General features: G+C 41.6%; 2 protein-coding genes, 1 long non-coding RNA gene and 1 other non-coding gene across 7 annotated transcripts in view; 3 read left to right on the forward strand and 1 right to left on the reverse strand.

The window, feature by feature from the left end:
- Positions 1 to 5,657: 5,657 nt before the first annotated feature.
- On the forward strand, positions 5,658 to 15,502 carry LOC105007273. Of its 2 annotated transcripts, XM_034290666.1 has the most exons (13): positions 5,658 to 5,722; positions 6,179 to 6,267; positions 6,524 to 6,654; positions 7,411 to 7,572; positions 7,950 to 8,061; positions 8,160 to 8,226; positions 8,945 to 8,991; positions 10,724 to 10,905; positions 11,369 to 11,482; positions 13,426 to 13,712; positions 14,163 to 14,261; positions 14,696 to 14,777; positions 15,070 to 15,502. In XM_034290666.1, the coding sequence occupies exons 2-13, from the start codon at positions 6,189 to 6,191 to the stop codon at positions 15,079 to 15,081; spliced, it is 1,374 nt and encodes a 457-aa protein (XP_034146557.1). In that variant the 5' UTR covers positions 5,658 to 5,722; positions 6,179 to 6,188; the 3' UTR covers positions 15,082 to 15,502. The 2 variants fall into 2 exon arrangements, 1 of the variants encoding a protein (XP_034146557.1); XR_004575392.1 differs by lacking the exon at positions 15,070 to 15,502 and having other exon boundaries at positions 13,426 to 13,693; positions 14,696 to 14,774.
- Positions 12,947 to 15,582, reverse strand: LOC117593931. The gene is made up of 2 exons (XR_004575393.1): positions 15,498 to 15,582; positions 12,947 to 13,467 (listed from the first exon to the last, which is right to left on the reverse strand). It is a non-coding gene; the product is annotated as an uncharacterized LOC117593931 (long non-coding RNA).
- A 1,825-nt stretch (positions 15,583 to 17,407) lies between these two features.
- On the forward strand, positions 17,408 to 17,480 carry trnar-acg. The gene has a single exon. It is a non-coding gene; the product is annotated as a tRNA-Arg (tRNA).
- A 708-nt stretch (positions 17,481 to 18,188) lies between these two features.
- Positions 18,189 to 24,032, forward strand: part of LOC105007274 (zinc finger protein 827) — a 13,636-nt gene continuing 7,792 nt past the window's right edge. For 2 of the 3 annotated variants that reach the window (XM_034290664.1, XM_034290665.1), the window contains exons 1-3: positions 18,189 to 18,710; positions 21,983 to 23,347; positions 23,448 to 23,599. In XM_034290664.1, coding sequence (XP_034146555.1) covers positions 18,662 to 18,710; positions 21,983 to 23,347; positions 23,448 to 23,599 — 1,566 coding nt within the window. In that variant the 5' untranslated portion in view covers positions 18,189 to 18,661. The remainder of the gene's footprint in view (positions 18,711 to 21,982; positions 23,348 to 23,447; positions 23,600 to 24,032) is intronic. The other variant, XM_034290663.1, reaches the window with a different exon arrangement.

A 24,032-nucleotide genomic window follows, 5' to 3' on the forward strand; every position in this document is an offset into this window, starting at 1 on the left:
TGCCAGATGGGGTGGTTTCCCACTGGTAGAATATACAAGTTTCCTGTGGTGGTTACTGTAGGAGTGATTATGGGGGGCACTTACAGTGGAAGTAGCGAAGTACTAAGTTGACCGGCAGTATTTTTGGTTTTAGTTAGCTAGCTAAGTGGGATAAGCACTAAAAAGATATTCACACTCCAGAGCTTGTGGACAGCATGTGTTGTTTGTGGTTGTACATACAACCAATGATTGTCTTAAATTGGAGTGCTAAACAGAATGTTCCTGTCAGAGATGGTATCGTTTCTACTGCCTAACAAATGACAACAAAACAAAAATAAATAGCTGAAAAACATAAACGTAAAAAATAAGACGCCAACGCAGGATAACCAACGCAAGATAACCCAAAGAATTATAACCCATACCAAACGCAGGATAATCCAATGCAAGATAACCCATACCCAACGCAGGATGATCCAATGCATGATAACCCATACCCAACACAGGATAATCCAACGCAAGATAACCCATACCCAACGCAGGATAATCCAATGCATGATAACCCATACCCAACGCAGGATAATCCAATGCATGATAACCCATACCCAACGCAGGATAATCCAATGCATGATAACCCATACCCAATGCAGGATAATCCAATGCATGATAACCCATACCCAACGCAGGATAATCCAATGCATGATAACCCATACCCAACGCAGAATAATCCAATGCAGGATAATCCAACGCAAGATAACTCATACCCAACGCAGGATAATCCAATGCAGGATAATCCAACGCAAGATAACTCATACCCAATGCAGGATAATCCAATGCAGGATAATCCAACGCAAGATAACCCATACCCAACGCAGGATAATCAAATGCAGGATAATCCAACGCAAGATAACCCATACCCAACGCAGAATAATCCAATGCAGGATAATCCAACGCAAGATAACCCATACCCAATGCAGAATAATCCAACGCAGGATAATCCAATGCATGATAACCCTTACCAAACGCAGGAAAATCGAATGCAGGATAATCCAATGCAAGATAACCCTAAATAATTTACTTTGTTACTATACTTGTGTAATTATGTAAAGAGTGAAACCTGAGACGGGTTGTTTGCTCTGCAGATCAACACGCCTTTTCTAATCTTCATTTAATATTTTTTTTTTATTCACAAACTCCTTAGTTATAACAATTTTGGCGGTACAAAAGAACATAACACAATGGTCTATCTTGTGATACATTCTACCTATCATGTGTGAATGCAGAAACATATAAAATGCTACACGCAGCATAGACAGAAATACTACCAGTTCTAATTTCTAGGTTCTGTATTTCTATACACCTGTCCTTGAGCAAGAAATGTAATCTCCTTCACTACAGGGCCTCTATAAAAACAGGCTGAAAACAACTAATTCCTTGGATGCGTGAGTCATTGTTTTCCGATAAAATGTGCCGAAAAGTCTGGAACAGACATCATTACTTTCCAATATACTTTTTTAACAATGCATCCATTATAATGATTTGGATGATAAAGGCAGAGCAATAAGATGCAGTACATTTAAATAAATAATAAAAAAATAATAAACGGTTGTGTTTCAACTGGGAAACGTTAACCAGGATTTGAACTTGTGTAGTTTCACATGAAGGTCCACAACACTACCCACTGAGACACCCCTCAAAGTCACTAGTAAGCTTGGCACCAACATCGGTAATAAGGTGCTCCGTAGAGGTCGCGATGCATACAGAAATAATTACTGCCATTGATGATCAAACATTTATATGGTTGCTACCAACTAAGCTAACTTGCAACAAAGGGACACCCAGCTTTATATCTATGGTGAAGCCACTCATTCAAAGTTGTTAGCGTTGGTGGCAGCTGGTTTTCAAAACCTGAGACAGTAAATTGTTTGTAACGTAACAACACAGGTTTCGTTTAATAACATGTGATCTTTTGACCCCTGGCATCATGTGACCACAAGTTTTGGAACACATCCAGGAGCATTCTGATGCAGTGATGACAGATTGGACAGATTGGAACAGGATCGAGTGTGATTGACAAGCAGCACATCTCTAATGTTTCTTGACAACGATTGTTTGTCTCGTCCCTTCCTGTTCTTTTACTTTCTACATACCTGTTATGAAGTCACAGAACAGCTGAACAACATGCAGGGACCTGTATACCACTCTTGTCTCAGCTAAGGTCAATATAGCCTACATGACTTCAAGAGTGTACATGAAACAGGCAAGCACATCTACGTCAGGATGGTCAAAGAAGAAAATATAAATGTTGGTATGACCTAGTCAAAGTCCAAACCTAAATACTTGATACTTGTACATTTCTGTCCTCTTCTATTTGCACTCCTGGTTTGATGCTAACTGCGTTTTGTTGTACTGTACTTGACAATAAACTTGAATGTAATCTAATCTAAATTGAGATGTTGTGGCAATTCCTGAAACAAGTTCAATGCTCAAACACCTATAAAATATCACTGACTTAAAGCTGGACACTCGTGACTCGATTTAGACTACATCTCTGGTGTGTAGTTCGTGTGTAGTTCCCTGTCTCTCCCACTCCTGGTGTCTCTACTTTAAATCCTTCCTTCCATTTCTCATTCTTCATTTCAGCTCTCAAACTCTCTTCATCTAGATCTCTACTTTTCCTCTGCATTTCTCTTTCTCTCTCATTATTCTTTACCCGCCCTTTCACTGACTCCCAGGGGCGTTTCTGGCCAAACTGGCGCCCTAGGCGAGCTCTCTAAATGCCGCCCCACAAAAGATAAATGCCAGCTTCAGGGAAAATAACACTTTCATTTTACGATTATAAACACAAAATAAATACAAGTGCGATAGCATGAAACTAACCAGTTCACCACTGCAATTTTCTCTGCAACATTCTAAAACAAATTTGTACCCTTTGGCACAACTATACCCTTTGGCACCAAATCCCCAGAGAATTATTAAAGATATTGGGTGGAATTGAATTTGAACTCAAATGAGATTTCATTATTCAAAGACTTCCAACTAAATGATCCCTTTTTCACCAGCAAGTCCTTTTATATTGGAAACTCTTTTACAATCATAACTTCATCTCGTACAATTCTCCCATTTGGAATAATAGATATATCACAATTAAAAACAAATAATTGTACAACAACGACTGGATGGAGAAAGTGGTTTTGTCAGTGATTCAAGTTAAGTTGATAGTAGTGGATATTAGTGGATGTTTGAAGTCATATGAAAATGTCTGTCTGAGATATAACATCATTGCTAATCGTAACGTTTTCAAATCAATAATCAAACTGTGATGCACTGTGTGTTCTGACACCGTTCTATCAGTACCAGCATTCACTTTTTCAGCAGTTTGAGCTACAGTAGCTCATCTGATGGATCGGACCACACAGGCCAGCCTTCGCTCCCCATGTACATCAGTGAGTCTTTTCGCCGGTTCACCCCTTTTCCTTCCTTGAACCACTTTTGATAGGTACTGACCGCTGCAGACCGAGAACACCACACAAGGGCTGCAGTTTTGGAGATGCTCTGACCCAGTCGTCCAGCCATGACAATTTGGCACTTGTCAAAGTCGTACAGATCCTTACATTTGCAAATTTTTCTTGCTTCTAACACTTCAGGTTTGAGGACAGAATGTTCCCTTGCTGCCTAATATTTCCCACCCACTGACAGGTGCAATGATAACGAGATTATCAGTGTTATTCACTTAATCTGTCAGTAGTCATAATGTTATGGCTGTTCGATTCAAAGTTCAAAAAGCTTTATTTGTCATTTGCAATAACAAGTTACGGTAATGAAATGCTTTGTTTTCATACTCCCAACATTGCAGTTAAAAGTAAAAAAAATAACAGCAATTATAATATAAAAAAATAACACAATCAATCAGTAATAAAACTAAACAAAAACATCAATAATAATAACTATACAACAATACAACCGTAGTGCAATGTAAAAGTGACAAGAGCACATGATATAAAGTGACAGGTGTGTATGATATAAAGTGACAGGTGTGTATGATATAAAGTGACAGGTGTGCATGATATAAAGTGACAGGTGTGGATGATATAAAGTGACAGGTGTGGATGATATAAAGTGACAGGTGTGCATTATATAAAGTGACAGGTATGCATGGGACAATGGATGGAAGGGAAGAGGGATTCCTGAGTTGAGCAGCCTGACAGCCTGTGGAAAGAAGCTGTCCCGTAGCCTGTTTGTTTTGGACTGAATATTCCTGTACCTTCTGCCTGACAGCAGCTTGGTAAACAGTCCATGTCATGGGTGTCTGGGATCTGGAATGATCTGTTTGTGCCTCCTCCTACACCTCTCTGTGTATTTCTTACACAAAAGCCCTTTGGGTGATTTAAGGTAAAACTGCATTGAAACTCTTTAAGATAATAGAAGAATATAGTTTACATGAAAAGCCCTGGCATTTCTTTTTTGTCTTTTTGTTGTCTGACCTTTCAATAAGCACCTAATCCAATGCAGGATAATCCAAAAAGGTTTGCCTATTGTAATGACTCGTGGGTGTCGACTTGATGTATTCCGTGTCTTGTTTCATTTTTCTATTCTAGTATGTTGTATTTCTGTGCTTGGTTTGCTTCCCGTTACTCTCGATTATATTCACAGAACACTAGCACTCCCTATTTAGTTCTGTTCAGTCTGTGTTTACCTTTGAGGTGGTGTTTGTTTTGCACAGCTTTCTGAGCCAGTTTTTCCTTGTACTTGATAATGATACTGATTGTGGTTTTGGATTCTGCTTTTTGACCTTGATTCTTGCCTACTCTTTGTCTCTGAAATTCTCAACAGATATACAGTTGTATGTCGGTTTGATCGGTTTGAATTACCTAATGGCAGCAAGCCAACATTTAACTTTCGATTTATTTCCTGAGGTATAGATTACCATTAAGACCATTCATTCCTAACTACTGCTGAAACTTATACTACTAATATTACTACTATATCAATTACTAATACTACAGTGTCATTAGTTTTCTGTCAGGTAAGCCATCTTTAATTAACATTATTTATTTATAGGAATAATCATCAGTTAAGATTTGTCTTTACACCAATTTGATGCCTTTTAAGTAGTGTAACTTATTATTTGTATTTTCTGCATCTAATGTTGATGAATCAAACAACTGCTGTAGTAAATGTTCATTAGTGCCATAAGAGGTGACTGAGTTAGACAACTTCACTGTACATCAGCAACAAACACCTTCATGACAGGACTGTTGGAAGCTCGTCGTGTGTAACTGGGACAAACAATTGAAAACAAACTTTATTAAAACATTGAGATATTGATGTATATTCTGTGTATTTTCTAGACAGTTTATCTATGGGTAACAGGGTTGACACATCATTAATAATTAACATTTTAATGGAAAATTGTAATTAACTAACCTTTTTTATGTTCACTGGAATTCAAGTAGAAATTAAAACTTAAAGTTATGGAAAAGATTAAGAGACCACTGCACCATTTTCTTTCCTTTCCAAAAAAGTTGAAAATGAAAGTTTTGAGTCAGTAATAGTAGTGTTCAATTTGCAGTGGTCTCTTAATTTTAACCCTTCTGTTCCTCACTCAAAACATTCCTTTTCAATGTTTTTGGAAAGGAAAGGAAAAGGTGGTCTCTTAATTTTTTCCAGAACTTTATTTTCACCAATGGGTACCATGAACAGCATTGTTTTCTAACCCTACCCCTAAACCAAACCTCAACCCCAAGTGAGGACAATGAACGGCATTGTTTTCTAACTCTACCCCTAAACCTTTCCTTAACTGTTTTGTTGTCAAAACTGTTACGGAAATTCTTTAACTAATGTATATTTGAGAAATGTCAGATTTTCTATTACCTAGTATGTAACTCTGGTCTTTGTTTGTGACACACATTTCTGTATAATATCAGAGGATTATTGGGTACTCTGACCATCTTTAATTGTGCCAAGAGAATTTTGTCTCTGTACTTCCTCCTTTAAGAGTGTTTATCGATGGAATTATCATGACAAACCTTACCCCTAATCTTTAACCTAAACACATGGGAGTGTTGCCTTTCTCAAACGCTCTGCTGTTCTGATTGAACTTAGCTGGGAACACTTTATCTTCACAGCAAAATGGTAGTTCAGAAAAGCTTCATGGCTAAAATCGTTCAAAATGTCTGAGTTTGTGGATCTCATGTCTGTGTTACGGTGCCATGCAGGTCAGATTTACCCTCGCTGGCAGAATGTGGGGGCTGATCTGTTGGGCAGTGATGGCCCTGCAGCTTAACACAGGTATGTTTCAAATGTTCACGCCTAACAAATCAATGTCTGTAAACAGGTTTTTAAAAAAACTATGAATTAATTGTCAAACCATTTCGAGAAATAATAATAATTTTATTTTAGTGTTTTCACTTCTTTTTAACCAGGCAACTGAAAGCTTTATTTAATCCAGGATGTATCTCTGAAAGACAGTGTTGCAATGACTGAAAAAATATATATACCGTGTTTGTGTGCGTGTGTGTGTGTGTGGGTGTGTGTGTGTGTGTAGCAGGTGCTGAGAACCCCACAGATATGGAGGCAGGGGTGGAGCCCCAGCCATCATGCCCAGCCGGGTGGCATCAGAACGGGCATCGATGCTTCTCCTTCTACCCCGTCTGGGCCACCTGGGTCTCAGCTGAGGTAACACTGGTCATAGAGAGAGAAACCACAGCACAGCTCCTTCTGTTTGATTATGTGGTTACATTTAAATAAGTGAGGGGATGCTGTATTATTAAGTGTGCTTGGCAATAAGTAAAAAAAACTCTCCGACAGGTTTATTATTGTTATTCATCTTATGCTGCCTGACATGTAGTGCAAAAACTGTTGAACAAAAACAACTTTTACATGTGCATAATTTAGATACTTCCTTGTTCTTACTATGACCACATTTGCATACATCCTGTTATATTTCAATGAACCTGAAATCAAAATCCCCTTAATACTGCAAATATATACATTTGCATTTACAACCCAGTTTCCAAAAAGGTGGTGATGCTGTGTAAAATGTAAATAAAAATAGAATGCAATGATGTGCAAATCATTTCAATATTCAATAGAAAAAAGTACAAAGACAACATATCAAATGTTGAAACTGAGACATTATTATTGTTCCTTGAAAAATACATGGCCACTTTCATGGCAGCAACACTGGAAATGTTTTGTAATGGTAAAGACCAACCCTGTCTTGTAATGCAAAAGAACTAAACCTGGTGGAACAGCTCACAATTAATTTGGTTCATTGACAACAGGTCAATTGTTTTTATATGAACATTTTCATTTTAATCATGGTAATTATTTACGTGTAGTCTGCGAACTACTCTTCATTGACAAACTGCAGGTTTATTGTCTATGACTCATTAAATTATACACAACGTTCTCCGTCTCTTCATGCCCGAGCCTCGGCTAACACAGCGTTCTCCGTCTCTCCAGTCCTACTGCTCCCAGCGTGGAGGGAACCTGGCATCAGTTCACAGTCCAGATCAACAGGTGTTCATCCAGGACCTCGTCAGGAAACACACAGACCAACCCGTCTGGATTGGAGGCTATAACGTGGCTCAGGTACAGTACATGCTGTCAATCATTTAGACAGACAGTCAGTCTGTCACACAAATATTCAGTCAGTCAGTCAGTCAGTCAGTCAGTGTTATGTCTTGAAAACAAAACCATGCAAGACTAGTTCTGTCGGGCCGTGACTGAAAGGGATAAATGTTGATAGCCCTGGCTGGAATCGATCTGCGGTTTCCTATGTAACAGACTGAGGGGGTATTTTAGAAAACACAACTCTGGGTTGAAGGTTTCAGAATGGGGGTATTTCAGAAAGAGGGTTTAGTGAAAACTCAGAGTTAGTTGACTCAGAGTTGAGAGGAACTCAGGGTTTACGGTTTCAAAGAGCCAGTACTAGGCTTACATGGTTCCTTTTCTAATTCTGTGATCAGGAGTGTTTGTGGCTCTGGAGTGACGGCTCAGCGTTTAATGATTTCCACTGGGAGGAGAAGGAGCCCAGTAACTCTGGACGAGGTGGGAGCTGTATGGAACTACACACTGGAGGTACACACACACACACACACACACACACACACACACATACACACTTAAACCGAGTTGTTTTTTTGATAACCAGAGTGTGGTTGTTACCTTGGCAACAGGTGGGCGGAGCTGGAATGAGGCCTCTTGTGAAGAGCTGAGATTCTACGTTTGCTCGACGAAGACGAGGTGAGCATGCTAGCACTGCCTTGTGTCCAACCCAGCATTCTTACATGGATCGTCACAATTAGGTGTGTAAAGGCCATCAGGCAAGTTGGCTTTTCTGGTGTCTGAACATTATCATCACTCAAGTAGAAAGTGTTCAACTATCAGTGAGTGAAATAAGAAATCACCAGTATTTAACCTGGTCACTGAACATAAATGGATATCCAGGTATCTTATATACAGGTAACAAGCTGAGGTTAGGAGTGCTCCTAATCTTATTTTATTACCTGTATAAAAGACACCTGTCCACAGAAGCAATCAATCAGTCATTGTCTCTGGCTCTGTCGTGATTCTCCTCTCTGGGATGGGTCTTCTGGAATTTGGGCATTGTCTCTGGCTCTGCCGTCTTTCTCCTCTCTTGGGGAAAGTTCCTATCATAAATATGTGCCTTCTTATGTAGTTCCAGAAAAGTCAACATGTCCAATTTCACAGCAAATCTATTAATAAAATGTCTAAACTCAACTTATCTCATTAAGCACATGATGATTTAAGAAATGCATGTCTGTGCACTGACCTCCTCTGTCTGTCTGGTTAGATCTGAGAGGGAAGAAAATGTTGCTTAGGGCCTCCAAAAGACTAGAACCGGCACTGACACCAAGCTTGCAGCCATGGCAACCAGGGAGCAGAGGTCATGTGTCTTTGTCTTGTCATTGACCTCTCTGACCTCTGTCTGTCTGGTTAGATCTGATGTAACGGCAGCGTCCAGTCGGAAGAGAAAACCCCAGATTGGTAAGTGGCTACATGACAGTCAGAGGATGACAGGGATTTAAAAAATGTATTTCAACATCTGACTGTAGTTGTATTCATACGTGAAACTAGATTACATTTCCTACCAGATTGAGGCCCATCCATCACACGTGTGATACAATCATAGATCACATGTTTGTTCAAAAGCCTATTATCCGAAATACTTTTGGTCATAACACCTTGCCATGTGACATTTCAGATAAATTATTATATTCTCCACTTGCTTTTCAAGTCTCTGTCAGAATCTCTCACGGCACTGGGTTAAAAGTTGACGCTCATTTCCTGCATTTCTTTACAGTTATAAGACTCTGCATTTTGACAGTTGCAAAAATGACAATGTAATTATAATACAAAGATAAGAAATTCACTATGACGTCAAGTATTAGGAACAGGTCAATCTGTTGTCATGATGAGTTAATAGATAATAAAGGACACACTACCATTCAAAGGTTTGGGGTCACGGTTCTTTAAAGAAAAGCACATTTCTGTCCATTAAAATAACAGAAATACAGTGTAGAAATTGTTAATGTTGTAAATGACTGTTGTAGCTGGAAATGGCTGCTTTTTAATGGAATATTTACACAGACGTACAGAGGCCCATTATCAACAACTATCGCTACTGTGTTTCAATGGCACGTTGTGTTTGCTAATACAAGTTTATAATTTTAAAAGGCTAATTGACCATTAGAAAAGCCTTTTGTGGTTGTTAGCACTGCTGTAAACGGTTGTGCTGATTAATGAAGCAATAAAACTGACCTTTAGATTAGTTCAGTATCTTCAGCATAAGCGTTTGTGGGTTCAGTTACGGACTCAAAATGACCAGAAACAAAAATCTTGAAGAACTAAAGAATTTACAGAACTGCACCAACTGTCTCTAACCAGAATAGAAAGAGGAGTGGGAGGGCCCGGTGTACAACTGATCAAGAGGACAAATACATTAGAGGGTCTAATTTGAGAAACACTCACAGGTCCTCAACTGGCAGCTTCCTTAAATAGTACCCATAACACATGTTGTGGAAATTCTTGAACTGATGTATACTTGGTCCTATACATGTATAAATGGGTTACTAGTTAATGGACTGAGGCCCCATGTTTGGATAAGGAAAGGAATGTTTTAGAGAGGGATCTGGTATTTGCCTAGGGAGCATCCTTGACCGGCACCAGCGGATTAGAGGGTTACTCGTAAATCAGTAGATCTGTATAACCCTTTAGTGTCTATCTGTTGTTTGTCCAGCCATTGTGACTCCACAAGAGTTGAGAAGGTTACCCATGTGGGGGAGGACAGTCCAGGATATGTGATGTAACAATGGGAATGTGTTTTATTGACAGGACAGGTGGGCAGCAACTTACCACACCCCTTGCCATCACACAAACCAGTCTCAACGCCATTGGAACACAGGAGTGATGGTTGCTGATGATGGGCCCAAACATGTGAATATTGTCACATTCACATGTTTTAGGTTACTTAAAATTCTGCATTCATGTCATTGATGTGTTGGTTAAAAACTATCAGTGATTGGTCAACGATAAACTCCTGTGGCAAGGAACAAAACATAAGTGACTATGGGTCTTATGATTAAAGACAAATTCTGCAGTCTGTCAACATGTTGAAAAGTGTCACCTCTCATTCAACAGATATCATAATGGGAGCACATCTCTGGTCTTTTTAACTGATTTCCTCTCTAAACCTGCCATCTATGTTCCACCTCCCCAGAGTTGGCTGCAGGTTTGAGTGTGTATGACCTCCTCTGGGAAAGCGGTGAGAGAGTAGCACAGGAGACCCTCTACTCTGCCTTCCTCAGGGGAATGTATTCCAGACGCCTGCCTCCGAAGAGCTACATTGATTTCTGCCACCAGGAGGCGCTATATCTAACCAGAGTCATTTCCATGCTGGAGGTACAGTTTAACTACACACCAACAAATGAGTTGTAGGGATTGTTTGGTTTGTTTGGTTGCATTTCTGTAGTTGTATTTTTTCTTTTGTATATTTGTAAAAAAATATACAAAATCATTGAGTCATTTATTTTATATTGGCCACTGCATCAAAGGTTAATGGGTATACTACAAAAGAAATAGACGTCCTGTTGGCATGCTGTTTAGCTTTATTTAGCTGAAGTTCAGGAAGGAAACACCTAAAATATTCCCTTCCCCTCTTTCTAATTATTTTACTCTTTTCAGTATGCCGGTGTGTTGGCTTTCATTGTTCCCACTTACTTCCATCTCCTGCCTTCAGCTCTGCTGTCCAACCTGCTACAGGATCTGATGGGGGTTCTCAAACTCACTGTGTTGGTTGTCTCTACATGTATAGATAGTTAGATCTGTGTGTGTGTGTGTGTGTGTGTGTGTGTGTGTGAGCCAGGATCTGATCAGAACAGTGCAGGGCCCGGAAGATATCAAGCTGTTTCTTCAGGGAACACATCAGCTCTACCAAGATTCCCTAAAGGAGTACCAGAACCAAGTTCCACAGCACCTGGTAAGACAGTCACGACACCTGGTAAAAAACTGTCTTGAGGCACCAGAACACAATAATATGTATTTTTACCTTTAAAACAACAAATAGCAATAAGAAAACTAACAAATTTCAAATACATTTTAAAAAATTAATTAAACAAAACATCCCAAGATTTGTTAGCGTTAGCATTCATCCAATACAAACCTATGGCATTTTATTAGCACACCGCTAGAACATTGTCAAAACCAGGTTAGTTTGCATTAGAACCACATACTAGATGTGTAATACTATACAGGTAGTTGGTAACTTACGTCCGGGATGCGCTCCGGAAGTCGATCTGGTCGTAAGCCGAGGAATAATAACTTAGTATATTCAAGGCCCCGTAGCCACATGTGCGTCTTCTTTTACTACGCTTACTTGGCTCTGTTTTCTAAGACTCGTTTCAGTAGGCCTACCATACTCTCAAGTTTTATACAACAATATAGGAGTATATATTGCTCTTATAAAAATGTACTTCCCTCCAGGTCATGCAAAGTCTTTAGTCGTCTTGCATGAACCGCAAGTTTGAGATCTCCCCAGAGTGGCTTGATTATATTAAGGTCAGGAGACTGATGGTCCCTCCAAAACCTTCACCTTTTCTGCTGTAACCACTGGAGGGTCAACTTGGCCTTGTGCTTAGAGTCATTGTTGTACTGGAAAGTCCCATGCGCAGCTTTTGTGCAGAAGAATGCAAATTGTCTGCCAGTATCTTCTGATAACATGCAGCATTCATCTTGCAATCAATTTTCACAAGATTCCTGTGTCTTTAGAGCTCACACACATCCAAACATCAGTGAGCCACCACAATGCTTCACAGTGGGGTTGGTATTCTTCTCACTAAAGGCCTTGTTGATCCCTCTCCAAACATAGCGCTTATGGTTGTGACCATAAAGCTCTATTTTGGTCTCGTCACTCCAAATTACAGTGTACCAGAAGCTGTGAGGCGTGTCAAGGTGTTGTCGGGCATATTGTAACCAGGCTTTTTTGTGGTATTGGCGCAGTAAAGGCTTCTTTCTGGCAACTCGACCATGCAGATCATTTTTGTTCTAGTATCATCGTATTGTGCTCCTTGAAATAACCACAATGTATTTTTCCACAGCAGCCTGTATTTCTCCTGAGGTAACCTGGGGGTTTTTCTTTGTATCCTGAATAACTCTTCTGGCAGTTTTGCTGAAATCTTTCTTGGTGTACCTGACCTGGGCCTGGTATCTAGAGATCCCCCAATTTTCCACTTCTTAATAAGTGATTCAACAGTACTGACTGGCATCTTTTTATATCCTTTTCCATCTGTATAAAGTTCCATTATCTTGTTCCAGAGGTCTTTTGACAGTTCTTTTCTACTCCCCATGGCTCAGTATCTAGCCTGCTCAGTGCATCCACGTGAGAGCTAACAAACTCATTGACTATTCATACATAGATACCAATTTCAATTTAAAAAGCCACAGGTGTGGGAAATTCACCTTTAATTGCCATTTTCAGGAGGTAAGGAGAAAAACTGAGCACAGCTGTTGAATTTGACACACATAGAAATCCAAACTTTGCACCTTATTCTTCATCAGTCTCTATTAACAATTAAATATGGAAATATTCAAGATAATTATACTGTCTGGAAAAATAATTTTAGCCCTGGTTAAATGTTTCATCAATTAAAACCCAATGAATATGCAAGTGATCACGAGTCTATTCTTTATCAGGTTAACGTAAAATAGCATTTTATGAAAATATCCCTACAAAACGTGTGTGGTTGTCAGGTAGAGTCCCTTCAGGAGGTGGTATTATATCTGTGTGTTTGTTTCCTATTTCCTCATACCACTCTTCTTCTTCTCCTTTTCTCCCCCGATCATACTTCATCATTTTCTCCTCATTTTCTTCCTCATCCTTCCTCCTCCTCGTCTACACTTTTCTTCCTTCTCTTCTCCTTACAGAACCTGTCCTCCATCCAGCCCTCTCCAGCCATTCGTCAGTACCTGCAAAGTTTCCATGATGTGGTGAATGAGGAGCCAATCTACTGGGTGGTTTCTCTGCTGCCTAGAGCGATGCTCAGACCATACCTGGCAAAGCACCTCCCCCTGGGGGAGCAGGCCAGACCAGGCTCCAGCCCCTGCCTCCTCCCTGGGCTAAGCCTCTTCCCGTGCCCCTGCTACCAGTTGCCCACTAAGTGGAGTGGAGAGGACCACGCGGACCAGCAGATAGGCAAGACGCCGACATATAAGTAAAGTATCTTGGTGGTATTATAATGTTTTGTAACTACACATTAGAATTACAGTACCTTGGTGATATTATAATGTTTTGTAACTACACATTAGATGTACAGTATATTGGTGTTGTAACACATAAAAACTGGGGCTATTCAAATTATCCCATTAAATTTGTTTAACTTGTTATAATTCTAGTGCATCATTAATTGTGCTTTCAATGTCTGAAAGCATCTAAAAACATCCCACAAACAGAACACCCATTCAATCTGAAAACAACTTTACATTGAAGTTACCGGTCTGTGTTCTCAGTGTACCTACTTTTGCTAACGGTCACGTCAGACAAACAGTTTGATGGTGTATTAAGTCTGACTGTGTGCGGTCTGCAATGTTGTGTTTAGTCTTGTCGAATATTGTTATATTACAGAGTGAGAGTTTTCTAAATATTTAGAAGTGTCTCTCTCCAGGTCTCTTGTGGAGAAGTACCAGGCTGTGATTGACATCAACAAGGCTGTCAACATCTTCAGAGTCAACATGATCAATGAGAAGGCGCTCTTCACCTCCAGGTAGTTTGATTAAATCTACATTCAGACAGGTCCTGATATTGATATTCCTTGATATTTTTTATGTTTCTTAAATTTGTAAAGTATATTTTATTATACAGGAATAATGTCAAATTGCACTGAGATATATACATTAATTTATTAAAATGTCCCTCTGTGTTTATTGGGACGCTTAGGATTTGGTCCTGGCATCTTAAGTGTCCTGGACATTCTGTAATAAGTGCAAGCTTGAATCACAGTAAAACAGGAGAAACAAACTATAAGAAAATCCAGAACCTGAATTAGAAAAATAATTAAACTGCTGGACCAACGTAGGCCACAACTACTTCTTTTGTTAACATAACGAATTAAATGAAATAAACAACTTGTCAAATATCTGATGGAATCTATCAATTTGTCTTTGTTATATTCATCGTCTCTTGTGACGTTCATCTCAGCTGGTTTCCCACTGGTGACGAGGAAGCAGTAGAAGACCCAAACAGCCTTTTGCTGTCTGTAGAATCTGGTCCGGACTTAACAGTGAGTGACATTGATTTATGACATAACTATCTAAAAATATGTCTTTAACTTACACTAATTGACGTTTTTTAATGGAATATTGTGAGATGATTCATTTTCACGTTCCTTTTCAAGGGACACATTACTTTACGCACGTCCCCCGTTTGTAGTAATAAAAACAACCATTGTGTGAAAACAAACAAATTTTACCAGCCCGCTGGGCTGGTCTGTTTCTGATGTTACAGACGTTTTTGGTTTAATGGGTCATGTTGTTTAATCTCCTAAATCAGTTTGTGTTTGTCTCCCTCTGCAGTTAAGACTGTAGCAGAGCACCTGTGGAATACTGGGAGCTGTTGTGTGTGTGCACGTTTGTTTTAAACATCAAATTCTGACCAGAGGTCCTCAGAAAGATTGTAAATCATGAAATATCTGCACTTGTGAAGGACTTATGCCAGTCGTTCCCCATGAGGAAAAAGTTAATTTCGGCTTAGGGGTTAAGTTTGGGTTAAACTTACAATTTGGGTCAGTGTTAGAATTTGGGTTATGTTTACATTTAGGAATTAGAGATACTGTTAGGCAACAGGGGTTGGCTCAGTTTTGGCACATATGTGACGTTTTTTAGGTTAATATTAAAGGTGCACTATGTAGGCTTTTACGCCACCTATCGGCAGTGAGTTGAATATCGGTTCTATTACTCCATTGGGATCTGGCACTATCATTGCTAACGATGAGCACACTGACCAGTCTGAAGCAGTGTCACCTCCAACCGTCGATGCTGGAGCAATGAACACAGACTTTCGTTTTAGATGGGATCGGAGTTCATAGGTCCTTTCCATAACTACGGAACACAGAATAAACAAAGTAAACAGCAAAATCAAACAAAATGTCATCTGGGCTATCTATTGCGTTAGATGCATTGCCATATTTCTTCTGAGCAAAAGTCGCTTATATATTAGGTTTGGTCAAACAACCCACAAAGAATGTTCATTTTTCTCTTTATCTTTTGCAGAGAAAACCAGGTTGAAACTCTCTTTTCTAGCAGGAAATGTATTCAAGGAATGTTTGCTTGGACACATCACGTTAGCTAGCTAACGTTATCTTATCGTCTCGACCAAAGACTTTGGAGAAACCATTCTAAAACGTATCTACGCTTATACAAATACAATATTTCTACGTCAAATAATTGTTTCTCCATCATCAATCTAACTTACACATAGACAGCTGTCCTTGTCTATCTAGCCAACAAGCTAAATGAGGTGATGTAACTTGTCATTTAGAAAGGTAGCCAACTCTGCATCACTGTTCACACAAACAAACTCTCACCATCAAATGCAAAATATACCATCGTTTTACTCCGTGCTTTGTCTTATGCTCACGTTGCTTCAGTATATCTTCGTCTCTGGAGCGTTCGGTGTAGGCTACATGAACCCAAACAAAGCTTGTCATTGGCCTTCACCTCACACACCTTCAAGGAAGTACATCCCTACAAATGTCCCGGCCACGTTTTACTTGCAACCATGGCACTGGGGATAGTGTCAGTCCTGACACTCTGCCAGAGTCTGCGTTTTAACGTTAACTGATGGTATGTAATGGTTATTATCTGATATTTTTAATGGAAAATGCTGCATAGAGCACCTTTACGGCTAAGTTACGGTTAGAGAACATTCATTTTCCTTTCTGATTTCCACCAAAATAGAAATACAACTTTGTGTGTGTGATCCACGAAGAAATAACAAAACCTGACAAATGTGTCCCTGCAAGTTTTTTGGCCTGTCTCCACCAGGGAAAAAGTGATGCCGTCTTAGGTGTTAGGTTTAAGAAAAAAGGTACAGCTGGGCGTAGTGCTAGAATTTAGGATTCAGGTTAAGACATTACTGGCAAGGTTTAGAGTCAGGCATTAGGGCTATATTGAAGTTAGGCATGAAATTTAGTATTAAAGTGAAGTTAGTGTTTTGGGCTAGGGAATAAGGAAATATAATCAGAAATGAGGCTGCTTGGGTCTCTGGCTCAAAATGAACAATTATGTAATGTGTATTTCTGTGCACTTCAACCCACAGTCTGGACTTAATTTTAATTCTATAATATCATGTATAGTGCAAAATTCATTGGGGGAGTTCCCGGTACACATTATGTTTCTTGATTAATCAATACCTTTATAAAAAGTGATTTAAATTCCACTGACCAATGTGCCCTTGTATTGCCCTTGTATTGATTGATTTTGGGTGCCTTTTGATTGCAAAGTTTTGTTCTTATAACAGATAATATGGTTTAGGGTATATTTTTTCAATTTTGTGTAGGAAGACTGAGGTCAGAATGTTCACTTTGCTGCCTAATATTTCCCACCCACTGACAGGTATTTTGTTGATCAGAATTGCCCCATACTTCATATTAAATTGAATACTTTTATTTTGTAATGGGAGTCGCAAGCCAAACGTATTTCAAGTATATCAAACAGTTTTGAAACTGACTCATTTTCACTTACATATATCCTATTTTTCCACTAAAAGAGCAAAAAGAGATTACACGTCTTTATGTATTTATATCTTTGTATTTAAACCAATGGCGTTGTCATGCGCTACCTAGGGCTGAAAATGTCGTCATATTAACTATTGACGACACGATCTGAGATATTGTCAGAAGGAAACATCGGCGGGCCAGTGGCGCAATGGATAACGCGTCTGACTACGGATCAGAAGATTCTAGGTTCGACTCCTGGCTGGCTCGTTAGTTTTCTATTTGTTAATTCGCATAATTGAATCGATACTACGGGTGTGATAAGTTACAGAATCTCCATAACCGTGGCTGGGCTGTTACTTAGAACCGAATCATTGTTTAACAGAATGTTTTAAGATGGTATTTGTGAAACGTTGTTCATCTTCCGCTAGGTGGCGGTATCTCCTACATTACGCCCTTCCCTCAACCGAAAGCAAAATGTTTAGACAGGTTGCGTCCTTTCAATTTTGTTAACATATAGAATCAAAACCTATTATAGTAATGTTGTATGTGTAGTGTATGAACAAAAGCTGTTGACCGATACATATATGAGCAATAAAACGTTACCATAAGCTAAATAAAATGCAATCCTTCTGGATTTACAGTATTGGTTAGGATCGTTTGCTAAATTATTAAAATGCATATGTAATTTGATATATTCTATGACAGATGAAATGCAATCTAAAATACAAAAAGCACTAATTTGTAAAATATCGTATATGTTTATAATTTACTTATTCCATGGGGGGAGAGGGGGGGGTCAGTAAACAGAATTGAAACAAAAGTATGATCCACAATCAAACCTGGATGACCCAATAAAATATAGTAATATATAAAATTTAGAATATATAACATAGGCTGATATCCACCGTCCCCATTCAATAGCTATGCACCAAGCTCGCGCTCTCTTCGCTCACGCTCATTCTTTCTCAAATCAATTGCATTTAAAGTGGTTGATTGGCAAAGGAAAAACATTTTGCCTAAGTAAAAATAAAAATAGTAAATAACAAAAGTCTGAAGCGTAATTATATAGGTCCTCGTTACTCTCTTGCCCTTTGATCCCGTCGTATTGAATGGAAGCTGTCTTTCCCTCACACACAAATAGAGAATGAGAGAGAAACGCACTCACGCACGGGCTGTTGTCCGTACTCACTGCACTGAGTGAAAGTGAGAGAGTGTGAGGGACAAAGATAGTGTGTGTGTGGGAGAAAAGAGACAGAGAGCAGCAGCAGACGAGGCGATAGCACCCCACGGCCGCTGCCCAGGTCAGATCCCGCGACAGCTCCCATCTACCCTACCAAGCAACGAGGTGACTTCCAACCCGCATCAACTATCATTCAACTGTCATTCCCACGGAGAGGGACATTTTCACCCGACGCCTGAAAGAAGTAGAATAATGTAAAAGAAGAAAGATGCCTCGGAAGAAGCAGTACCAACCGCAGCGCTTAGGGCTTCTATCACGTAAGTCTAGGCTATTCGGTAATGGGTTACCGCCGTCTACACTGCTGAGCGAAGCGGAAGCCGGGGCGTAAAGGTGAATAGAGGAAATGGGGACAAAACAGTCTACAGTAGCATAAGGGATGAGACGGGTTACGGTTTTTCACCGATCCTGCGGTCTGATCTACTGCACCCCGGCAGCTCGCGGGCGGCAGCCATGTTGTGAACCGGGAGAGCGGGTGCGCAAGCCGTGACCGCGGGGCCAGGGGATCAATAACGGGTTCGGTCTGTTCTCAAGGTTGAGTTCGGCTTTACCAGGCGGTCGTACTGACATTTATCTGTACACACACACGCGCCTAATCACACACACACACATGTTTGTGTAGACTGTCCTAACGACTGACAGAATACCTTAACGAGGTTGCAGTATGAATGGGTACTGTACAGTCTACATTGTCTGTATGTGCGGTCTATAACTGGCCAGTAAACACTGTCGCGGACAGTAGAAAACACATCGTGTTTTTATAATAACATGTCAGTGTTATAACGTAAAAGAAAAGTTAACCTATATCGTGGCCATTTGTGTGTGGACTCCGTTGTTGTAGCCGAGTGTACGAGTATTCGGATTTGATGACACCGTCCGCTACGGACCAGCAAGTCTAACCGGACAAGCAGACCAGCAGATCTCATAAATGTATTTTTTTCTAACGTCAGTGTCGTATTGTTAGATAATATTTTGTCTTTCGTGTTGTAAAACCTATTATTTGTAGTAGCCCATTATTTCGATGAGGAGCGCGGTCAAAAAGCGGTGTGGTCCCGTCGTCTTCTTAGTGGTGGGCTGTGCCCCCACCACCCTCACTGGCACAGCTGGGTCATGGAGTTTAAACTCTGCTCCGTGCCTGCATGCACGACGCTTAACCAGCCAGCCAGTGATCTAGTTAGTCTGTTAGAAAGTCAGTCAGTAAGGTAAGTTAATAAATTAATTAGTCAGTCAGCTAGCCAGAAAAGATAATTCAGTTAATTAATCAGTCGGCCAGCCATTCATCCAGCCAGATAGTCAGGATTCCAAACACTGATTCAGTCAGACAGCCAGCCAGTCATTGGAGAACAACCATAAATGTTGTCCTGTCCCTGGAACTTATGATGTCAGACCTGTGTTCACTGGACTGCCAGTAGTTATGATGTCATACTATATGTCATGTACCGTAGATAGCCATGTTTCAGAAGGCTGTCATCATGAGGTCATGTGCAGTAGATAGCCATGTTTCAGAAGGCTGTCATCATGAGGTCATGTACTGTAGATAGCCATGTTTCAGAAGGCTGTCATCATGATGTCATGTACAGTAGATAGCCATGTTTCAGAAGGCCTGTAGTCATGATGTCATGTACAGTAGATAGCCATGATTCAGAAGGCCTGTAGTCAGGATGTCATGTACAGTAGATAGCCATGTTTCAGAAGGCCTGTAGTCAGGATGTCATGTACAGTAGATAGCCATGTTTCAGAAGGCCTGTAGTCAGGATGTCATGTACAGTAGATAGCCATGTTTCAGAAGGCCTGTAGTCAGGATGTCATGTACAGTAGATAGCCATGTTTCAGAAGGCCTGTAGTCAGGATGTCATGTACAGTAGATAGCCATGTTTCAGAAGGCCTGTAGTCAGGATGTCATGTACAGTAGATAGCCATGTTTCAGATCCTTGTATAGTCTGTCTATGAAAAATATTTTCTCTCTGTTCAGGATCTGTTAGAACAGAACATATTTTACATTTAGTAATTTAGCCACCATTTAGACCCTCTGCTAAGTCCATATTAATTTACAGGAGCAATTAGCACGAAGTGCCTTGCTCAAGGACAAAACAACAGACATTTTTACCATATCAGCTCAGGAATTACAACACCTTTTTTTTAATGGCCCAGTAGGTCTTGACTAGTTTGCTATTTGATTATCAGAACACACCTGGTCAGAACAGAACATCTTGGCAGAGTAAAACAGAACACCTGTCAGAACAGAACACTTGGGCAGAGTAATACAGAACACCTGGGCAAAGTAATACAGAACACCTGGGCAGAATAATACAGAACACCTGGTCAATGTCAGACAGAACACCTGTAAGAACAGAACACCTGTAAGAACAGAACACCTGGGCAGAGTAATACAGAACACCTGGTCAAAGTCAGACAAGAACACCTGTCAGAACAGAACACCTGGTCAAAATCAGACAGAACACCTGTCAGAACAGAACACCAGAATTACCAGAGTAATACAGAACACCTGTCAGAACAGAACACCAGAATTACCAGAGTAATACAGAACACCTGGGGAGAGTAATACAGAACACTTGGTCAAAGACAGACAGAACACCTGTCAGAACAGAAAACCAACCACAGTTTCTCTATTGGTGAATCCTAAACACTTTTCCTTGATTCCTTACATTCATGGCTCCTTGAAAGAAAAGCTCTTTGTTTTGAGGAGCAAATCAAGAAAGGCTTTAGTCTCAGTTCGTCCAGAGAGATTAAATGTTTCGCTGTGGCTTCTCCATCACCTGTCAACCAATCATGGCATCCTGTAATCTGTAACATACATAGCATTGTGTCACCAGCGAGTCGTACAAGTCATCTGCTGTATAGGCTGCAGTTATCGAATGGGTGACGTGATCTCATGAATATTCATGATTCTGCTCTAACCTCTCTGCTGCTAGAGCATGGTTACCATGGCAACACTGTCACTGTCATCTGGGTGAGGTAGTTGCCCCTAAATACTGATCTAAGGTCAGTTGTGTGTGTGTATTCACAGGGGAAACGCTGACTAGATCTTTGGTTTAGGAGGTTTCATCAGCCTACCTAGTAGACTGATGAAACCTTAATTCTGTGCTCTCCTCTATCTATCTCTATCTACCTCTATCCCTCTCCATCTACCTCTATCCCTCTCCATCTACCTCTATCCCTCTCCATCTACCTCTATCCCTCTCCATCTACCTCTATGCCTCTCCATCTACCTCTATCCCTCACTATCTACCTCTATCCCTCTCTATCTACCTCTATCTATCTCTATCTATCTACCTCTATCTATCTCTATCTATCCACCTCTATCCCTCTCTATCTACCTCTATCTATCTCTCTCTATCTACCTCTATCTACCTCTATCCCTCTCTATCTACCTCTATCCCTCTCTATCTACCTCTATCTATCTCTATCTACCACTATCTCTGTATCCATCTGTTTCCCCCTCTCTCCCTAGACTATTTCCATTCTCTCCCCTTTCACTCTCTCCCCCTTCTCTCCCCCTTCTCTCTCTCAGATAGGGTTAAGACCCCGATAACAGTCACCCTGGCAACAGAACCTCTGGTGAACGAGATGAGTTGCGGCGGTGACACAGAGGATCCTCACCGCTCCTCCTCAAACCCTCGCCCCTCTCTGGCACCTCCACCCACACCCCATGATCTCCCACCCACCTCCTTGGATCCCCAAGGCCTGTGTCAAACTCAGGATCCACCCTCCACACCCTCCTCCTCTCGCTTCCCCCAGGATCACGGCCTGGTTCCGGGGCAGAGTGAACCGGGTCAGGGTCCCGTGGATAATACGCTGGATAAGGACCTGTCTCTCTCCTCCATCTTGGCCCTGCTGTGTGGGGGGGTGAACCCCCTCCAGGGCCTGGGGAGAGAGACGCTGACCTGCCCCCCGGTCGGTGTCCAGGGCCTGGGGAGAGAGACGCTGACATGCCCCCCGGTCGGTGTCCAGGGCCTGGGGAGAGAGACGCTGACCTGCCCCTCGGTCGGTGTGAAGCCGGGGGCCTCGACTCTGGGAGGACATGGGAGGATGCAGGGAGGAAGGAGAGAAGGGGAAGGAGACTCTTCCCCCCCACTGGGTTTGCTCCCTGATGTGCCCCCGCTCTCCCAGCATGCCTTGCAGCTCAGCGCTCTAGCCCAGAGGGTAGCCAAGAACTCTCTCTCTTCCCCCTCCTCTTTTTCGTTCACTCCCCCCTCCTGCGCTGTGTCCTCCAGGCAGCCGGTGTCTGGGGAGCTCCAGGGAAGGCCAGCAGAGCAGGATGTCTGGCCCAGTCACAGGTGCTCCTGGGCAGGTAAAGGAGGACGCCTCTCCCCTGACTCTGCCATCCAGCGCCTCAGGGCCGCAGCAGCCAACGCTGCCCTTCACAACAGAAGCGCTGATCCCTCCTCCTCTCCCTCCCTCTCCTCCGGAGGTGTAGTATTGCAGGAGGAGGTGTGTCTGACCCTCGACCCCAGGCCCCTGACCTCTCCCTCGTCCGCTAGTTCCACCCTTGCCGCACTGTCCCAGAAGGTCAGCCAGAGTGGTCCAGGGTCAAAGGTCGCCAGTTCAGTGAGGTCAGAGGTGAGTTCGGGGCAGAAGCTCTCCAGCACCTCCTCCTTCCTCTCCCTCCTCTCCCGCTCCTCCCCCACTCCTCTGTCTCAAAGCTCATCCAAAGTTGGAGAGAACCGGGGGGGTCTATCACCAGAGCCCAGGCCTGAAGAGGAGACCCAAACCCGAGCAGAGAACCAGGCCGTGCCCCCCTCCCCCTGTAAGAATCAAGGCTCAGCCCTCCTGCCCCAGATGGAAAGTAAGACGAAGCCCAGGTCACCCCCTCTCCCCTTGGATACTCAGGTGAACACCAGCCCCGTGGGGGAGAGCAGCCCTGGAGCACAGACAGGTAGGCAGATCAGTGACTTATTTCCTCTCTGTTCATCTCAGTTTGATTGATGATGAAGGGTTTCTGTTGACCCATGCCACCCCCCCCCCCCCACACCCAGTTGTCTACCAGTGTCCAGTATGTGGGCTGCAGATGAAGAGGAGAAGCTACTGGAGGAGACACATGTCTGTCCACACGGGGTTGAAGAGCCAGCAGTGTCAACTCTGCCCATTCCGCTGCGCACGCAAAGACAACCTCACAGCCCACATGAAGGTAGAGGACACACACACACACCAAGGTAGAGGACACACACACACACAAACAGGTCTGGCAATAGGAATAAAGACAGACATCCAAAATTGAGAGCCCTTAAAAGTTGTAAACATTTTACTAACCCTAACCCAAAAAACTTAACCCTAATTCTAACCCTAACTCCATAAACCAAACCATAATTCCAAAAATCTAACCCTAATTCTAACCCTAACCAAATTGTTATCCTAAACCCAACACTTCAGCCAAAGTACTTCTTTTACTCATTGTCATGATTTAACAGGAAATGAGTGTCACCACTTATACAGTAAAACCCAAACACACACGTGCAGTAGCCAAATGAACACACACGTGCAGTAGCCAAATGAACACACACGTGCAGTAGCCAAATGAACACACACGTGCAGTAGCCAAATTAACACACACGTGCAGTAGC

This window comes from Esox lucius, chromosome 24, assembly GCF_011004845.1.
Source record: "Esox lucius isolate fEsoLuc1 chromosome 24, fEsoLuc1.pri, whole genome shotgun sequence".
In the NCBI taxonomy this organism is placed as follows: Eukaryota; Metazoa; Chordata; class Actinopteri; order Esociformes; family Esocidae; genus Esox; species Esox lucius.

Bases quoted from the DNA above. Each gene is read 5' to 3' on its own strand.
- LOC105007273 (XM_034290666.1), top strand. From the start codon at position 6,189: ATGCAGGTCAGATTTACCCTCGCTGGCAGAATGTGGGGGCTGATCTGT. The intron at 6,655-7,410 runs GTAACACTGGTC...TTCATGCCCGAG, and splicing joins CCACCTGGGTCTCAGCTGAG to CCTCGGCTAACACAGCGTTC. The intron at 7,573-7,949 runs GTACAGTACATG...TTCTGTGATCAG, and splicing joins GAGGCTATAACGTGGCTCAG to GAGTGTTTGTGGCTCTGGAG.